Raw genomic sequence first — 16981 nt, forward strand, 5'->3', positions numbered from 1 at the left:
CCAATTTTTTTGCATAGTTGTGTTTGACGCATGAAAACTGTAACAATGTTTCTTACAAGGTAACACGATGTAACCTTGCTCTCACCTAAAATGTCTCCCCACATAAAATAACCATTTTGAAGAACATTTTAAAAAGCTAAAGAACCTTTTTCAACTATAAAGAACCTTTTCTGCATTTGAAAGGTTCCATGGATGTTCAAGGTTCTTCATAGAACCATTGATGCCAATAAAGAACTTTTATTTTTAAGAGTGTAAGTCCTTGAATTTGAGGGTATTGGACCTGGAAAGTCCTTGAATTTAAAGTTAACCAAGGTGTGGAAACCCTGAAATAATGTTTTTTTTTTTTTTTTTTTCTCATTAAAGTTACAAAAGTGATTTATTAAAGAGCAGTGAGAGATTTTTCTCTCTTTTGTTGTTTGATTAACATGAGTGACAGAATATTTCTGCTGTGACTTTAAAAGCTACCTGGATCCAGTATACACTACACTACCAGTCAAAAGTTTTTGAACAGTAAGAATTTTTAATGTTGTTTTTTTTTAAAGAGCTCACCAAGACTGCATTTATTTGATCCAATGTACAGCAAAAACTGTAAAAATTAAATATTTTTACTGTTTAACTGTTCAAGGCCTTTAAAGCGGCAAAAATAATGATGTTCAATACTCCCGTTCTCTGAGCACTGTCTTCACATGTGTGCGCACTTCCAGTTTTTCCCCTCCGTTTTCAATTTTTTGGATTGTTCGTTTATGTCTGGTGAGCGACTGGTAGCTCATCAATTAAAAGTTATGATGTGAAAGCACAGAAGTTGAAAAGGTCATCGCTAGCTTTCGCCTCCAGCCCCAGTGAGAGTTTCAGACGGTAATTGGGATCTGGGCGCTTGGCTGGACTCAAAATCATCACTCACTCTCTGCTGTTCATTTTACTCCCTTCATCATCTCTCTCTCCATAGAGAAACCCTTCAGATGCATGTTAGTGGGGGAAATTAGATGAGAACATCTGTTAATAAGGGAAAGTGCTATGCATGTGCGTGAACATCTTGGTATACAGTCATAAGACCAGTCTCTCTGTCATAGTTCCCACCCATTAATTCACATTCCACCGAGACGGAGAAAAGAGAGACCATCCTCCCTCATCCCGTGCTAAAAAAAGAATTTGGATGGATCAAGTATCCTCTTATCTCTCTCTCTCTCTCTCTCTCTCTCTCTCTCTCTCTCTCAGTACCATTCTTCATTCCCTCGTTTCTCCCAGGAGAATGTTACCTCTCTCCTTAATTTCACGCTGTAAGGGGATCGTGCAGGAATTACACCCAGACACCCATTCAATTTCCCCTTTAACGTATCACTTCCCCCATCATGAGGGGGTGGAGTTTTATCCAGTTAGCCTGTTTAGTCATTTCAGATGTTCCACATCACCAACAGTCATAGATACCGTACTGACAATTTTCTTTGTGTGTGAATAAATTAATTGTAAAAAATGTGGTTGTTTTATTTTTTAAATGCTTTTTATTTAGATACATTTTATTTTAGATAAAAATTTATAACAGTTTTTATCTAAACATAAGCAATAAAAAAGTAGCAATATTTAAAACTTTTCCTGCCCTAAAATGCTTAAATTAACTGTTCAAAAGTTTACATACACTTGATTCTTAATACTGTGTTGTTACCTGGACCTGATCCACAGTTGTTGTTTTTTTTTTTTTGTGATAGTTGTTCATTAGGCCCTTGTTAGTCCTGAAGTTAAACGGCCCGCTGTTCTTCAGAAAAGTTCTTTAGATTCCACAAATTCTTTGGTTTTTCAGCATTTTTGTGTATTTGAACCCTTTCCAGCAATGACTGTTAAGATTTTGAGATCCATTCTTCCATATTTAGGACAACTGAGGGACTCATATGCAACTATTACAGAAGGTTTAAATGCTTACTGATGCTTCAGAAGGAGAAACGATACATTAAGAGCCAAGGGGTGAAAACATTTGAACAGAATGAAGATGTGTACATTCTTTTTGCCTAAAAATATTTTCTTTTTTTAGGATTGCCCTTCAGAAGCTACAGAAGATACTTGCATATTCCCCAGAAGACAAAATAAGTTAAATTTACTTTTTGCACCAGGCTGTAAACATTTTTTTCTGCTGTAAAGTTGGGCATTTTAAAATGGGGAGTCTATGGGATTGACTACCTTTTGCAGCCAGTCTCTAACTGTCAGTCAATGAATTGCAATTTAAATCACTTCCGTGTTGGTTTCAATACAGAGAGTGGGAGGTTGCCGCTTGGTTTGAACCTTCTTGTTATAGTTGAATGAGTTTCTCAGTTGTCCTCAGTGTGAAAAGATGGTTCTCAATCTTTAATCTTCTCTCTATTCTTCAAATACACAAAAATGCTTAAAAACCAAAGAATCTGTGGAACCTGAAGGATTTTTCTGAAAAACAGCGGGCAGTTTAACTGTCCAGGACAAATGAGGAACTAATGAACAACTATCACTAAACAACAACAACAACAAAAACAACACAGTTTTAAGAATTAAGTGTATGTAAACTTTTGAACAGGGTCATTTTTATAAATTCAACTATTTTCTCTTGTGGACTATATATTATTAAAGATTATAATTATATATCACTATTTAGGAAAAAAAAACAATGTATCTTACTTTTGAATACTTTTTTTAATGAATTCATCAGTATATAAGAGTTTTTTTTTGGTCGTGTGGTGTTGACTTGATGACCAAATAGTTTAAGGTAGAAATGTGGTTATCAGGATCTCTAGGGTGAAAAATGAGATTTCAGAGGCAAAGCCTCTGGAGGAAAAGTCTGAGGAGAGTTTACAGATATTACACCGCTGACTTGGGTGACAAAGATCTCAGCACATCTGCTGAGCAGCCTGAAGGGGTGCAGAGGTGAATGAAAGAATCAGGAGAGATGGTGTTGTGAAGATGAAAAAGTGATAGCTGTAAGGAAAGAGAAAGGCGATGACGGATGAACTTTTACTTCAGGAATGTGTGCTGTATATTTTCATGCTTTTGTGAAAGATGTGACCACACAGACACACTGTCATGAGAACATGTGGTCCACATAAAAAACACACTGATCTGTGTGGAGGCTGTTTGCTCGGATGAAGTTGCTTTCTATCAGTCTTTGCAGTTAAAGTGTGAACATTAGTCTTGGCTGAGTGTATTCTCACACACATATATCGCTACATGTCTCTGGCTTTCTCTCTCTGTCTGTTCAAGAGCTGTCCTTGTCACTGCTACACACAAGCGCACACATGAGAGGAAATATATGGAGCATGTAAAGTAAATTGGGGTCAGTTTTCCCTCTTTCATCTTGTGAAAAAATGCTGCTGCTGAAGTGAACTGAAGTGCTCTGGAATGATTAGAAATCATTAGTCATCTTTGGTGAAGCTGTCAATCATAACACATTATCATATTTGTAGTACCTTTATGGTCTTTGCAAACACATAGCAATAAAGCACACAAATCGCATTAATAGCAGTAACCAGTTTTGTAAATAATGACTAGGCCATCAAGAATTCGATATTCCTGAAAATTAAGAATATATAACAAATATATAACACAAATATAAAAAATGAAAACAAAAAGTAGATTAAAATACACTACTGTTCAATGTTTTTTTTTTCTTTTTTTAAATGTAAGAAATAAGTATTTTTATTTGGCAAGGATGTATTAATTTGATCAAAAATGACAGTAAAGACATTTGTAACGGAATATTGGTATTTCAAATAAATGCTTTTTTTAATACTTTGTTCATCAAGTAATCCTAAAAAAAAAGTATTAGTCATCACAAAAATATTAAGCACAACTGTTTCCTATGGAAGCCCGTTTCCACCACTGAATAAAAAATAAAAAGATAATTGCTACTTTTTATCTCACAATTCTGACTTTTTTCTCTTAATTGTGAGTTTACATCTAGAAATTCTGCCTTTTTTTGTTAGAATTGTGAGGTAAACTCGCAATTCTTTTTTTTTTTTTTGTCAAAATTGCAGGATATAAACTCACAATTGTGAAATTTTCTCGTTTGTATCTCGCAATTCTGACTTTTTCTCGCAATTGCAAGTTTGTAATTGTGAATAATTGAATAATTTATAATTGTCAGTTTTTGTAAACTCATGTAAACTTGACATAAACTTGCGAGTTACGAAGTCCAGTTTTGAAAGGGAAAAAAGACTCTCAGAATTGCAAGTTTATATCTGACTTAACTAGCAATTGCGTGTTATAAGATATAAAATTGCAATTCTGAGAAATAAAGTCAGAATGGAGACTTTGTTTCACAATTGTGACTTTATAACATGCAATTATGAGTTTGTATCTCACATTTTTGAGGAAAATAACCAAGTCAGAATTGCAAGTTTGTATCACGTAATTCTGAGAAAAAAATGGTAATTGCGAGATGTAAACTCACAATAGTGAGGAAAAAGTCAGAATTGTTGGATTAAAAAGGCTTTTATAGTTTTCAACATTGATAATACTGAGAAAAGATTCTTGAGCAGAAATCAGCATATTAGAATGATTTCTGAAGGATCATGTGACACTGAAGACGAGTAAATTTAGGCATTTAGGTATTCATTTCCCAAAATGACTTTCTATAAGCCTACTGATGAAATATGTACAATACCTTTGCCATCAAAGTTAAATAGTTCTGTTAGAAAACCGTTGTTTTAAATTGTAGTAATAATTTAGAATATTACTGTTTTATTGGTCTTTTGATCAAATAAATAAAGCTTTGCTGAGCAAAAAAACATTTTTAAAAATTTGTAAAGTCAAACTTTAGGATTTTATTTTTTTTTTAAGGTAAATAACTCATTTTGTATTATTACCGTTAGGATGATCATGTTACTACTTAATAGAGCCAGGCAAATTTGCCCATAAGCAAAAACTCCCCTCTCATTTTCACACACGCAAAAAGTTAATGACCACAAATTCTGGTTCTGCTTTAGTAATTACAGTGCAGTTTGGAGCTTGTTAGTTACAGAGCATATAGACACACAAACACATGTGGAACAGTGTGTGAAGGCAGTGATTAATAGCTCTTACACACACACACACACACACACACACACACACACACACACAGAGGAATGTGGAGCCCAGCATTCAGGTCAAGTATTCTGGTAGTTTAGTGAAGTTTAAGGGTGTGGTGTGTTTAGTTTAGATTTTGGAGTTTGAGAAGAAAGCCTTCTCTGTCTCTGTGTGACACACACACACACACACACACACACACACTTAACAGCTTCTCTCCAGGGAATCAAACACTTCTGACTAGTTACACCTCACTGAAGGCTTCATAGACCTTGCTGTTAACATCTGTTTCAGGTGATCCGAATTAGACTGTGCTAAATGCAAGTGTGGACAGAGTCAAAACACATTTGAACAGCACTTGTAACCATGTTTTGTTATATTATACATACAGTATATTTATGTTTTGTATATTTTAATTATATTTTATTTAGTCTTGCTTTATTATTCCTTTTTATTACCCTTTTACAAACTCCAAAGTTATCAAAATATCAAATATCAAAATGCAGTTACATACTCAGAAATTGCAGTTCCACAGCTGGGTAGTGAGTATGAGAGAGTCATAAAAACACTTCTCCAGACAGAAAGGGTCAAGTTATTTCAAGTCAAGTCAAACTTTTTGGCTCTATCTAGTTTCTCTGGCACATGTATAGACTCTGGAGTGTCTGCATTTGTTTGTGGGGTTGAGTGAGAGCAGCGTCTCTAAACTCCCAGCTCTGTTGGTGGCATGTGGAGGGAGTGTGTTGGAGATGCAAAGAACTGCTTGTTTCATTTATCAAGTTGCTTCTGTGGCTATACTTTAGGGTTAAACTCTCTGATGTTATCCCTTCTTTCTTTCTTTTTATATAATTATATTAATAATAATAATTTGATGCAAAGGTAGGGTTTGTGTACTAATTATCCAATTGCAATTTGCCTGTTCAAACTAAACTGCAACACACTTAAAGCCAGTCAGTAAGGTAAGTGTGTGTGCAATATATTTGATTAAAATTGTCAGTCAGAGTAGAGGTAGGCAAACAGAGATATGCTTCAGAAACTGTGTGAGATGAAATCTAAATAGTGCTCTACTGTCACACGGTCAGGACAGAATGAAGGTGAAGGAACAGAGGCTGGAAAGACAGAAAAAGTACATCAACAGGTGTAAATCTTAGAGATAGTTAAAAAAAAGTGATGCACAAGCCAGGAACATCTTAGAATGCAGAGGTCAAGTTTAGGGATTTGTGTTTTGACCTCAAAATTAAGGTTAGGTCAGGGGCTGGGAATCACGCACAGCAGAGGGTGAATGTTAAACTCTAGAATATTTTTCAGATAAGATATTCATGTTAGGTTGTTGAGTTTAAACAGCAGTTAGTTTTACCTTACGAAACGGTAAATCCTTTGGCATTTAGAATATTTCTCTTTATCTTTTGTTTTTTTCCCATCAGGTGCTGGAAATCCTGGTGCGTGCGGTAGTGGACAATCTGACTGATCATCGTGGCGAACAGTCCTCCAATCTTAAAGCCAAACTACAGGAACTCTTTGGTCGAATCTCCGCCCGCTGCAGCACAGACGCCCAAATATGGAAGCAGTACGCTCGTCTCTATGGCGAAGGCCATAGCAACAATGTAGAAGACAACGAAAAGGTGAGTTTTGATGTGTTTTGTTTTGTTACAAGAAGGGCTTGTTAAAAATTTGTTTTTCTAATGTAGACCCCGTTTTAGTTTGAAAACTCTGGGGTTGTGATTCAGTGTAAACGGACCAAAATGAAGACTTTTGAACACGATGGTGTGGCTGGCCACATTCACTCTGCGTATCCTTGGTGACCGTGTAAACGATAACATTATGCTCATTATGAACGGTCATGTGACATGCGTTTTCAATTGACTGTTCGCAGGGAGCTTGATTGACAGCCGACCTGACGCTGATATTATGTGCCGCCATTGCTATCTGCCATCTTGTCCGACAGCAACGGCCAATCCCCTTAGAAATCCATGTTAATTCAGGGTAAAATAAGATGACTGAATTGAAACTTTATAAAACATAACTATCTAAAAATGAGTGCAGCAATAAGCTAAAGGAATTTCTTTGAAGTACTTGTTTTGTGTACCAGAAAATCTGTTCATGTCACTGATTATTGATCAGTGGTCCATGTCCATATGCATGGCTTGCAGCACTTAATTTAAAAAAGAAAATATGTCAAAATAATGCTTGTTCTTATCATCCTGTGGACAAAATCCTGTAAACTTCGACCCGATCGGGAGCTGTATGTTCACGTGCGCTCATCTGTTTTCAATGCAGCTAACCTTGCATTGCTTTATTCTTCTTCTCACTCATTAAACTATGACAGGTGAGTTATTGCAGAAAGATGGCACCATGTTCTTTTTCAAACCATTTTCATAGGTTTTTACTTTATATTATTGGCTCTGAAATATGTAGATGTGACTAGAAACACCAGAAACCAGAAATGTAAAGCCCTGTTCCAGTTGGGTGAGAGTATGTGTATATTAGATTTTAACAGTTTTTGTCAGTTTTCTTTTAAATTGTAAACATTTTTTTACCTCAGAAATTTGTAAATAAAACACAGATTAATAGAGTATTGTATGTTTTTTCCTGTTTTTATACTTCAAAAATCATGTAAATGTGTTTTTTGCCATTTCTTTATAATTGTTGAAATGAAATCTGCTAGCAATTTCTACGTGAAAATTATTTCTTCATTAAAGGATTAGTTCACTTCCAGAATTAAACAAAAAAAATCCTGATAATTTACTCAATCCTGTGTCATCCAAGATGTTCATGTCTGTCTTCTGTCAAAAAGAAATGAAGGTTTCTGAGGAAAACATTCCAGGATTTTTCTCCATATAGTGGCCAACGGGTTGCAGGTCCAAATTGTAGCTTCGCGTTTTTCGAAAATTGACATCATTGACAGAATTTTTTTTATAAGTGACGGAAAAATCTGAAGGCCGTCACTTTGACAGATTACACTGAGGGTGATCTATTGTAATTTAACTGTAATTCCCATCCCTGTCCAGTTGGATGTGAGTGCGCTCCAGTGTGGCAGCAGAGCATGGCATCCAGAACAAAAACGAAACTGTCACAAATCTTTTGCTATGCATTTGAAAGAGTGCTTTCAAGAGACTTTGTCATATCAAAAGTAACAAGCACAGAACTTAGCCTATTGTGATTTATTGGATGGGAGGCGCACAATGTAGGCGTAGCCTACTGTTTATTCATCAATTAAAAACAGCATAGACAAAAAGATGGAATAGGATTTAAGAATCGATATTGGTTAATAAAAATGAGAATCTTAAATCAAATGTAACACACAAATAAAAGCAATTAAATGTGTTATTTTAATTAAAATATGAAATTAAAAATGATGGGTAATAATAGATTATGACAGAATATGTTAAAGTCTAACGCAAATCTTACGGGTTCCATCCCCAGGGAACATGCATCTGGTTAAATATATATCTTCAATGCTCTGGAAGCCTTTTTGGATAGAATGATTTACAAACTCAAACTAATCTTGACAAACTTAATTTTACATGGAATGCATAGCTTTTATTGCTTGTCACTTTATTACCTTACATCTGGTTTGGTCATGAAGTCTAACTGTGTTTTGATGTGTGTTTGTAGGCACTACAGTTTCTGAGTAAAGCGCATCGGTGTGAGACGCAGACAGCTGGCTGGGAGAAAGACATGGGCAACTTCAGATCTGTGGTGAAAAGTGGCAGAGATATGGCTAACGGTGAGACTTTACACACACACGCACGCGCGGCCATGCTTTCCCTTTCTTGTCTTTCACAAGGCCATTTGAGACGAACAGAGAATCATGGGCCTGCACTCATTCAGAGAGTCACTCTATCATGGCTAATGTGGCAGTGCATGAACGTAGCGAGAGTCTGAAAGGCCTGATGGATGAGAACAAGGAGCAGGAGCAAGAACGACAAACAAGCCTTTTACCCCTGTGATCTCCACCAGAGACAGACTTGTGTTTGTGTGTGAGGGCACGTGCGCCTGTGTGTGTTTACCAGATGGGTTTGCTTTTGTCTGTCCGTGTGTGTGTGTATGTGTGTCTCATTAGGAGGGATGTTGAGGGGTTGGTCAGCGAGTGTGTGTTGAATTAAACATCAGTTGGGACAGAGCACAGGTTTTGGGTTGAATAGCAATTCTTTCTGTTTCTAACTGAATTCTTTCTGAATTTCTGTGTTTAAAAATCAGACTGTCACATCATTTTATTCACAGCTGAATCATAAACTCGCTCAAATGTTTGTTTGCCATCTTTTTAGCATCTCTCCTCTAATTCCATCTCACACTCTCTCTCCATCAGCTTGTTGTTCTTGAGTATGCAGGCTGTTTGTTGTTGATCTTAATGATTTATAAAAGGGGCGGTACGCCAAATGTAGCAGAACCCTACTCACGCCTCCAACCCTTCCCACTTACTCTCTCTGTGTGTGTGTGTGTGTGTGTGTGTGTGTGTGTGTGTGTGTGTGTGTGTGTACCTGGTATTCATCACGTTATGGGGACCAAATGTCCCCGCAAGGGTAGTAATACCAGTAAATTTTGACCTTGTGGGGACATTTCTTAGGTCCCCATGAGGAAACAGGCTTATAAATCATGCACAATGAGTTTTTTTGATTAAGTTAAAGTATGCACAATCTCCTGTGAGGGCTAGGTTTAGGTGTAGGGTAGGTGTAGGGCGATAGAAAGTACGGTTTGTACAGTATAAAAACCATTACACCTATGGAATGTCCCCATAAAACATGTAAACCCAACATGTGTGTGTGTGTGTGTGTGTGTGTGTGTGTGTGTGTGTGTGTGTGTGTGTGTGTGTGTGTGTGTGTGCGTGTGTGCGTGTGTGCATGTGCGTTCTGGGAGGATCGATCAATATAAGCATCAGGGAAGTGTGTGAGCATACGTAAGAGATCATTCTTCACCAGTTTGTGTTACCTTGTGCATTTGTGTCGATCTTGTTTGTATTCATGTGTGTGTTGCTAAGCTGTGTGTGTGTGTGTGTGTGTATGTTGTGAATGAGCTCCACATTTATTAATCACACCACTTTTCCTGCTGTCGCCGCTTCAGGCAGAAACATGAGGATGAGATCAGAGAAGAGAGAGAAAGATTGAAAGAATGAATTTCAGATTGATGGATGGATGGATTGATTGGAATTTATCAAGAAATAATTTAGAAGGAAAAAAGAATTTGGTGTGAAAGCTAAAATACAAAGAAAGGAAGAATTTAGAAAGAGAGCATAAGAATTAGAAAGATGAATTCAAAAGCAGGAATTTAGAAAAATATTTGGAGAAAATAACGTTTAATAAGAATGAGAATTTATAAAAGAGAATTTAGGAAGAAAGCTAAAATTTTAGAAATAAATAATTTTGAAAGAAAAATCATTCAGAATAAAAATAATTTAGAAAGAAAATAAAAAATTCTAAAAATGTAGATGGGTCAAAGATGTTAAGATGTCCACGTCAAAAGAAATTTACAAAAGTGATTTTCTGTCCATAGAAAGCACAATAGAAGTAAATTGTTTTTGGAGAATAAAATGTCAAAATTTGGTTGAAATAATGTTACATTGTCATTCAGTGCAACACAATATTAATGTAAAAATTCAAACAACATGCTTATTCTGACTTGTACATATTAAAATATATAAAAGAATAAGAGAGCATATTAAATTTCATTGCGTTTTAAATGAGTAAAACATTCTTAGTGACAAATGGGCAAAATCTAGGATAGTGGCAAGTTTTACAAATGTAGAATTACAACAAATTAGTATTTGGGGTGAAAGTAATTTGTCTTTTAATATGTCATAAATTGATTTTTGTTGTAGATATGCCTGACAAGATTGTTCACACTGAATGACATTTTAGTGGGTGTCTTCTGTAAATTGGGGAAAAATGTATGATATTTATTTTTTGCTCTCAAAAACAGACAAAAAAATGCAATTAAATAAACAGAAAACCTTTTTTATGATTTAAGATTTAAAGCAGTATTACATTGATCATTTTTATGCTTTTATCACTTTTTTATCACTTTTATAGTCTTTGACCCAGATCATTTAAAAAATTTAAAAAGAGAATTTAGAAAGAGAAAAAAAAAGAATTTAGAATGAATTTTGGAATTTATGAAATAAAGAAAAGGAGAGGAGAAGGAAGGAGAAAATTAAAGGGATCACCCAAAAATGAAAATTCGGTTAACTACCCAATTATTCCAAACCCATAAGTCCTTCGTTCATCTTCATCATATTTTTGATGAAACCCAAGCTTTCTGACCCTACATAGACAGCAACAAACTGACACGTTTAAGGCCCAGAAAGGTAGTAAGTTCATTATTAAAATAGTCCATGTGACACCAGTGGTTCAACCGTAATGTTATAAAGCTATGAGAATTATTTTGTGCGCAAAGAAAACAAAAATAACGACTTTCTTCAACTTCTCTTCCATTTCAGTCTTCAACATGCATTCGCAACAGTAGATGTGTAGAGTAGTCAGTGACTCTGTGTGTGTGTGTGTGTGTGTGTGTGTGTGTGTGTGTGTGTGTGTGTGTGTGTGTGTGTGTGTGTGTGTGTGTGTGTGTGTGTGTTTGTGTGTGTGTTGAATGACTGTTGTAATAGTATTTGATGTTGCACTAATAGCTGTAGTGATTAAACATGAGTCGCTCAGAGGTTGTGATCTATCACTTAATGTGAACAATACTACAAAAAATATTGGTCAACTCTTTGTATTAGGCCACAGACCTTGATATTGCATCACCTGTCCTCTGGTGACCTTTGACAGCCTGACACACTCACGGTCTTCCCTTAATGGCTGTGCAGCATCCAGATGCTTAATGTTCCAGCACTGCCCTCTCTTAACTGCCGTGACTCTACTGGAGATAAAACTCCTCAGTAATTCCTGTCTGTGTCTCTGTCTCTCAGTCTCTATCAGCTGTAGCAGGTCTAAGCGAAATCCTCAAGAGGCTCTACAGTTGCTGTCTTCAGCTCGACTCAGTTTGAAGAGCCTGGTCACCAAAGCCAAAGTGAGTTTCACACACACTCAGCTCTTAAAGACTTGAGCTTTAAGTGTTTCGCTAAAGTCTTTTAAAGCCATCAATATAAACTGGCCTCTTGTAAGATTTGTTTTGTAGAAGTTGGCATTTTTGGCAGTTTCTGGAAATTTAATGCTATTATACATATTTAGGGTTAATGAATGTATTCAGAAATTATACATTCATTTGATTAAAAGTGACAGTAATGGCATTTACAGTTAAAGTCAAAAGTTTATATACACCATGCAGAACTTGCTAAATGTGAATTATTTTACCAAAATAAGAGGGATCATACAAAACGCATGTTATTTTTTTTTATTTAGTACTGACCTGAATAAGATATTTCACATAAAAAATGTTACATATAGTCCACAAGACTTTGAATTTGAATTTATTAAAATTACCCTGTTCAAAAGTTGACACTTGATTCTTAATACTGTGTTGTAACCTGAATGATCCACAGCTGTGTTTTTGTTTAGTGATAGTTGTTCATAAGTCTCTCGTTTGTCCTGAAAAGTTCAATCGCCTGCTGTTCTTTAGAAAAGTCCTTAAGATCCCACAAATTCTTTGGCTTTTCAGCATTTTTGCATATTTGAACCCTTTCCAACAATGACTGTATGATTTTGAAATCCAGTTCTAAATGAAAAAATATAATATTTAGGCAAAATAAGAAAAATGCACACACCTTCATTCTGTTCAAAAGTTTTCAGCCCAGGCTCTTAATGCATTGTATTTCCTTCTGAAGCATCCGTGAGTGTTTGAACTTTCTGTAATAGTTGCATATGGGTCTCTCAGTTGTCCTCATTGTGATAAGATGGATCTCAAAATCATACAGTCATTGGTTTTTCAGCATTTTTGTGTATTTGAACCCTTTCCAACAAAGAATTTGTGTGACCAGAACAGAAATAATTTATCATGTAAGTTTTGTCTTTTCTGCCTTTAAAAGGTCTGACTTTTTTGTTGTTTCTTCACAGCAACTGCACACTGATGTTGCCACAGGTGAACTCCATGATGACCTCAGAGGTGATGTCACAGAGCTCGAGCAGCTCATCACAGAGCTGCAGGACCTGAGTGCCCAGCTACGTAGCCAATGAGAAGCCATAGCACTGTTGTCCTGTCTTTTCTTTCTCTCTGGTTAGTTTAAACAGTGCACTTTTAAAGTTATGTTTTAGACAAACAAAACTTTCCATCTGGAGATCCTGGAGGGCCCAGGCCTTCTGTCGCTTGTTCAGTCAACAGGAAAAAACCTAAAAGAAAGACTTAGTGACTGAATCCAAGATGTTTGGCAGAATGTCCTGATCCAGGGTTAGCTGTCTTTGCCCGAATCAGAGCTCCTGTGATCACACAAAGTGATTTTAAGGTCCCTGAGGCTGGCAGTAACTTGATGTATTCAACAGTGCCTCATTCCAATAAATAGTACAATCTCTTTCTTACGTATTTAATCTTTGTGCTTGTTTTTTGAATGTGTGCACATGATGATTTAGTCAGTTAATATTGAAGAAATCACAGAGAGTGGATTAAAATGTAAGACAGCTGAAAGCTAGGTCATGCAACATCAGATGCGTTGTGTCAGCGCTGTAGTCGATACAAACTCATGCAAGTTTGAATCTAGGCCTAGGCTTGAGTAGTCCGAGTCAAGACCAGAAAAGGATCGTGTTTGAGTCAGGATGGATTCTGAATGCTCCTGAGACTCATGGACTGCATTGTGTATTATCATTTTAACTGTCTCTGCTGTCTATTTTGTGCTCAGCCAAAGGGAGTGTTGGAAGATTTCTATCTTGATTCGATGCTGTTTACTTCTGGAAATGCGCTTCTTTTGGGCCTGTTGTTTTAGTTGATTTAAAAAACTGTTTACACAAAATGTAAACACTGACAATGTTTGCTATAATTTACTTTAGAAATCTTTATCCAAACTAAACTTGACTCAGGTTAATGTATTTAAGGCAACTTTTAACCTAGGGTTAATCTGCAGTTTGCCTTTTAAATTTAAAACAGCGGTTACTGTAATTGTTTCAATGGTTTCAGATTTAAAAAGCCCATATTTGATTATTTATGAATATTACAGGAACACATTACCATGTTTGGCATCTATAAGAGTTTTAAGTGTTTTTGAAAGAAGTCCCTTATGCTAACAAGGTCGGAATTTTTTTAATACCATAAAACAGTAATCTTGTCAAGTATTACAAAATAACTTTATATTTTAAAATGTAGTTCAGTGTCATGTGCTCTCTAAATCATTCTAATATGCTAATTTGGTGATCAAGGAGCACTTATTATAATAGAAATCTTTTGAAAAATAACTTTACTGTCACTTTTGATCAATTTACTGTGTCCTTGCTGAATAGAAGTATTTTAAAAACCAAAACTCTAGACCACAAACTTTTACACAATAGTGTATATAAAGTATGTACCAGATTAGGTCATTATGTCATTGAAAGTTGGCAGAGTTGGGTCTTTCTGAGCCTTCTGAGATTTAATATTTACCCATCTGATTTCTCACAAATCTCTTTTTCCTGTCTCGACGCCCGTCTTGCTTGCACATCTCTCTGCGCCTGTCCTCCAGAGAAATGACGTCATGCCAGTAATTTTTCTGCATGGTATTTGAGCATTAGAGAATATCTGTAAGTAATTAACTTTCATTGTGAGAACATTTCTTTGTTTGCTTGACCGTTACAATAAACTAGGAAATTGGCAGTGTTTGGTTATTCATCATATTCGGCTATTAATGTACAAATGATGCAATAACTTTGCCTAGTATGTTGCCCCAGAGAACCTACAGGATAGCTGGGGGCTAAGAAACATAAATCTGACACAAAGCAAACATCCTGTGTCTGTTCTGGGAACCACCAAGTGAACAACTTCCAGAGATTAGCAATGTCAACACACCGTAGCAGAGCTATTTAATATCAGTGCCACATATATGTTTGGTATGCGTCACTACATCATCCAAAAAGTGCTGCTTGGATCTGTTCTTCTGAATAGTGCTGCAGGAAACAGCACAATATTTTGACAAACTTAAGTTAATAGGTGGTAAAGATATGTACGAGCAGTATTAATTAAGATAATAGCCTAATATTTCGCCTACCTGACCGAAATTGATAAGAACAAACACGAATGTTGTCAAGATTCTTGCCCTGGAAATCCAGGTTCAGTTTGGCCAACTACAAACGCCTTTTGTTCTGCAGACAGTTTTTTGCACTCTTCTCCTTGATTTGTTATAACATTTGGCAGTCTATAGTACTGCAATCTATAGTACTGTTTGACCGATTAGTACAGCCCAAAACATGACAATAATTGACCATTTTCAGCAGCAATAATTAGCTACATTTGTGAGTCCTGTTCGGTTCAGTGGCATTGTTTACATTCAGTGCCGCCGATTAATGACGCGTCGTAAAAACGCTTTATATAATCGCCAGAAGTAAAAAGCTAATCATATGCTATAAAATAATCACACAATGGTCGCATGACTTGCATCACTGAAAGTTTTAGTTCAAATTGTTTGCAAGAGTGTGATTATAAACACAAAGCTGTGAAAGTAGACTAGTAAGTAGATGTTACCTGTTTTCTGTAATGTTTTTGTCAGCGACCTCTGTACTCCCATTTAGCCACTTGTAAGGAACAAGAAATAAAATCACTAAAGGTATTACTAATATATGTTATGTTGTATAATAAAATGTAAAGATAGCTTGATCTTGTTTTAACCTCAGACTTTATTTCAGACATTTAACCAAAAGTTCATTGATAGAAACATTAGCCTAATATCTTAATTAGTACTGCTCGTACCTATCTTTACCACCTATTAACTTTAGTTTTTCGAAATATTGCCCTTTCCTACTTACTAAGTTTTTCTCTGTATGATTTAGCAGCTGGCATATGTTTTCCCCCCATGATTTAGACAACAACAACAAAAAAAAAAAGCTGAATGTCAGCGGATACCATGTCAACTAGATGAGCCCCAGAGACGGATCATCAACAAAGAACTCCTACCCTAAACGGCCACCGGCACAAGGCCATGGGAACCAGATGAGTCCTCCCCAATTTGACTTTGTTGCAATATGGAACTTTTGCATTATTATTGACATTTTACTTTATTATTTTAATACTGTAAGGTTGCTTTGACACAACTTGTATTGTAAAAAGCGCTGTATAAATAATCTTGACTTGACTTGACTTGACAGCATACATTAGAAGTATTCCTGTATTCAGTAGTACATTAACCATGCAATCCATGCTGTTGTTTACATCCGAGTATCTCCAATATGGCCTTATGCCACGTTCAAGGCAACCCGTTACCCGTGTTTTTCCAACCTTCTACCCGTGAAAGTGCACTGGAAAGGCAGTCAAACCCATGACTTCCCACCCGTGAACTCATACTGGATCAATGTACTCCCAGTTCCGAGCTCTGACGTAACATCCCCCGCGAAACAACGTCAGCCCCTGGGGGTGCGGTGTTTATTCAAGTGGTACACGGTGGAAAAATAGAGTTTAGGACAATATAACTTTGCAATCAAATTAATAATACTACAAAAAATAATAAATGCGCTCGGGCGTGACTTGCCTGGAATGCTACAAAGTCGTGAGTTGTGGTTTGAAGTCGTGATTTACAGGCTCAAAAACCTGCCTGGAACGCAGCATTACATCCGGGTAACTGACCAAACCGTGACTTAAAGGAACACTACACTTTTATTGGAAATAGGCTCATTCTCCAACTCCCCCCGAGATAATAAGTTGAGTTTTACCGTTTTGAAATCCATTCAGCCGTTCTCCTGTTCTGGCGATATCACTTTTAGCATAGCTTAGCATAGATCATTGAATCCTATTAGACCAACAGCATCGTGTTCAAAAATAACCAATGAGTTTTGGTATTTGTCCTATTTAAAACTTGACTCTTCTGTTATATCATGTACTAAGGCCGGCGGAAAATGTAAAGATGCGATTTTCTAGGCCAATA

General features: G+C 36.2%; 1 protein-coding gene across 1 annotated transcript in view; it reads left to right on the forward strand.

The window, feature by feature from the left end:
• The window catches only part of ttc27 (tetratricopeptide repeat domain 27), a 129578-nt gene extending 116111 nt beyond the window's left edge, over positions 1 to 13467 (forward strand). The window contains exons 17-20 of the mRNA XM_073826970.1: positions 6444 to 6641; positions 8635 to 8746; positions 11921 to 12021; positions 13005 to 13467. Of these exons, the coding sequence (XP_073683071.1) occupies positions 6444 to 6641; positions 8635 to 8746; positions 11921 to 12021; positions 13005 to 13124 (531 nt within the window). The 3' untranslated portion in view covers positions 13125 to 13467. The remainder of the gene's footprint in view (positions 1 to 6443; positions 6642 to 8634; positions 8747 to 11920; positions 12022 to 13004) is intronic.
• The last annotated feature ends 3514 nt before the right edge of the window (positions 13468 to 16981 follow it).

The sequence above is a fragment of the Garra rufa genome, chromosome 21 (assembly GCF_049309525.1).
Source record: "Garra rufa chromosome 21, GarRuf1.0, whole genome shotgun sequence".
Taxonomy (NCBI): Eukaryota; Metazoa; Chordata; class Actinopteri; order Cypriniformes; family Cyprinidae; genus Garra; species Garra rufa.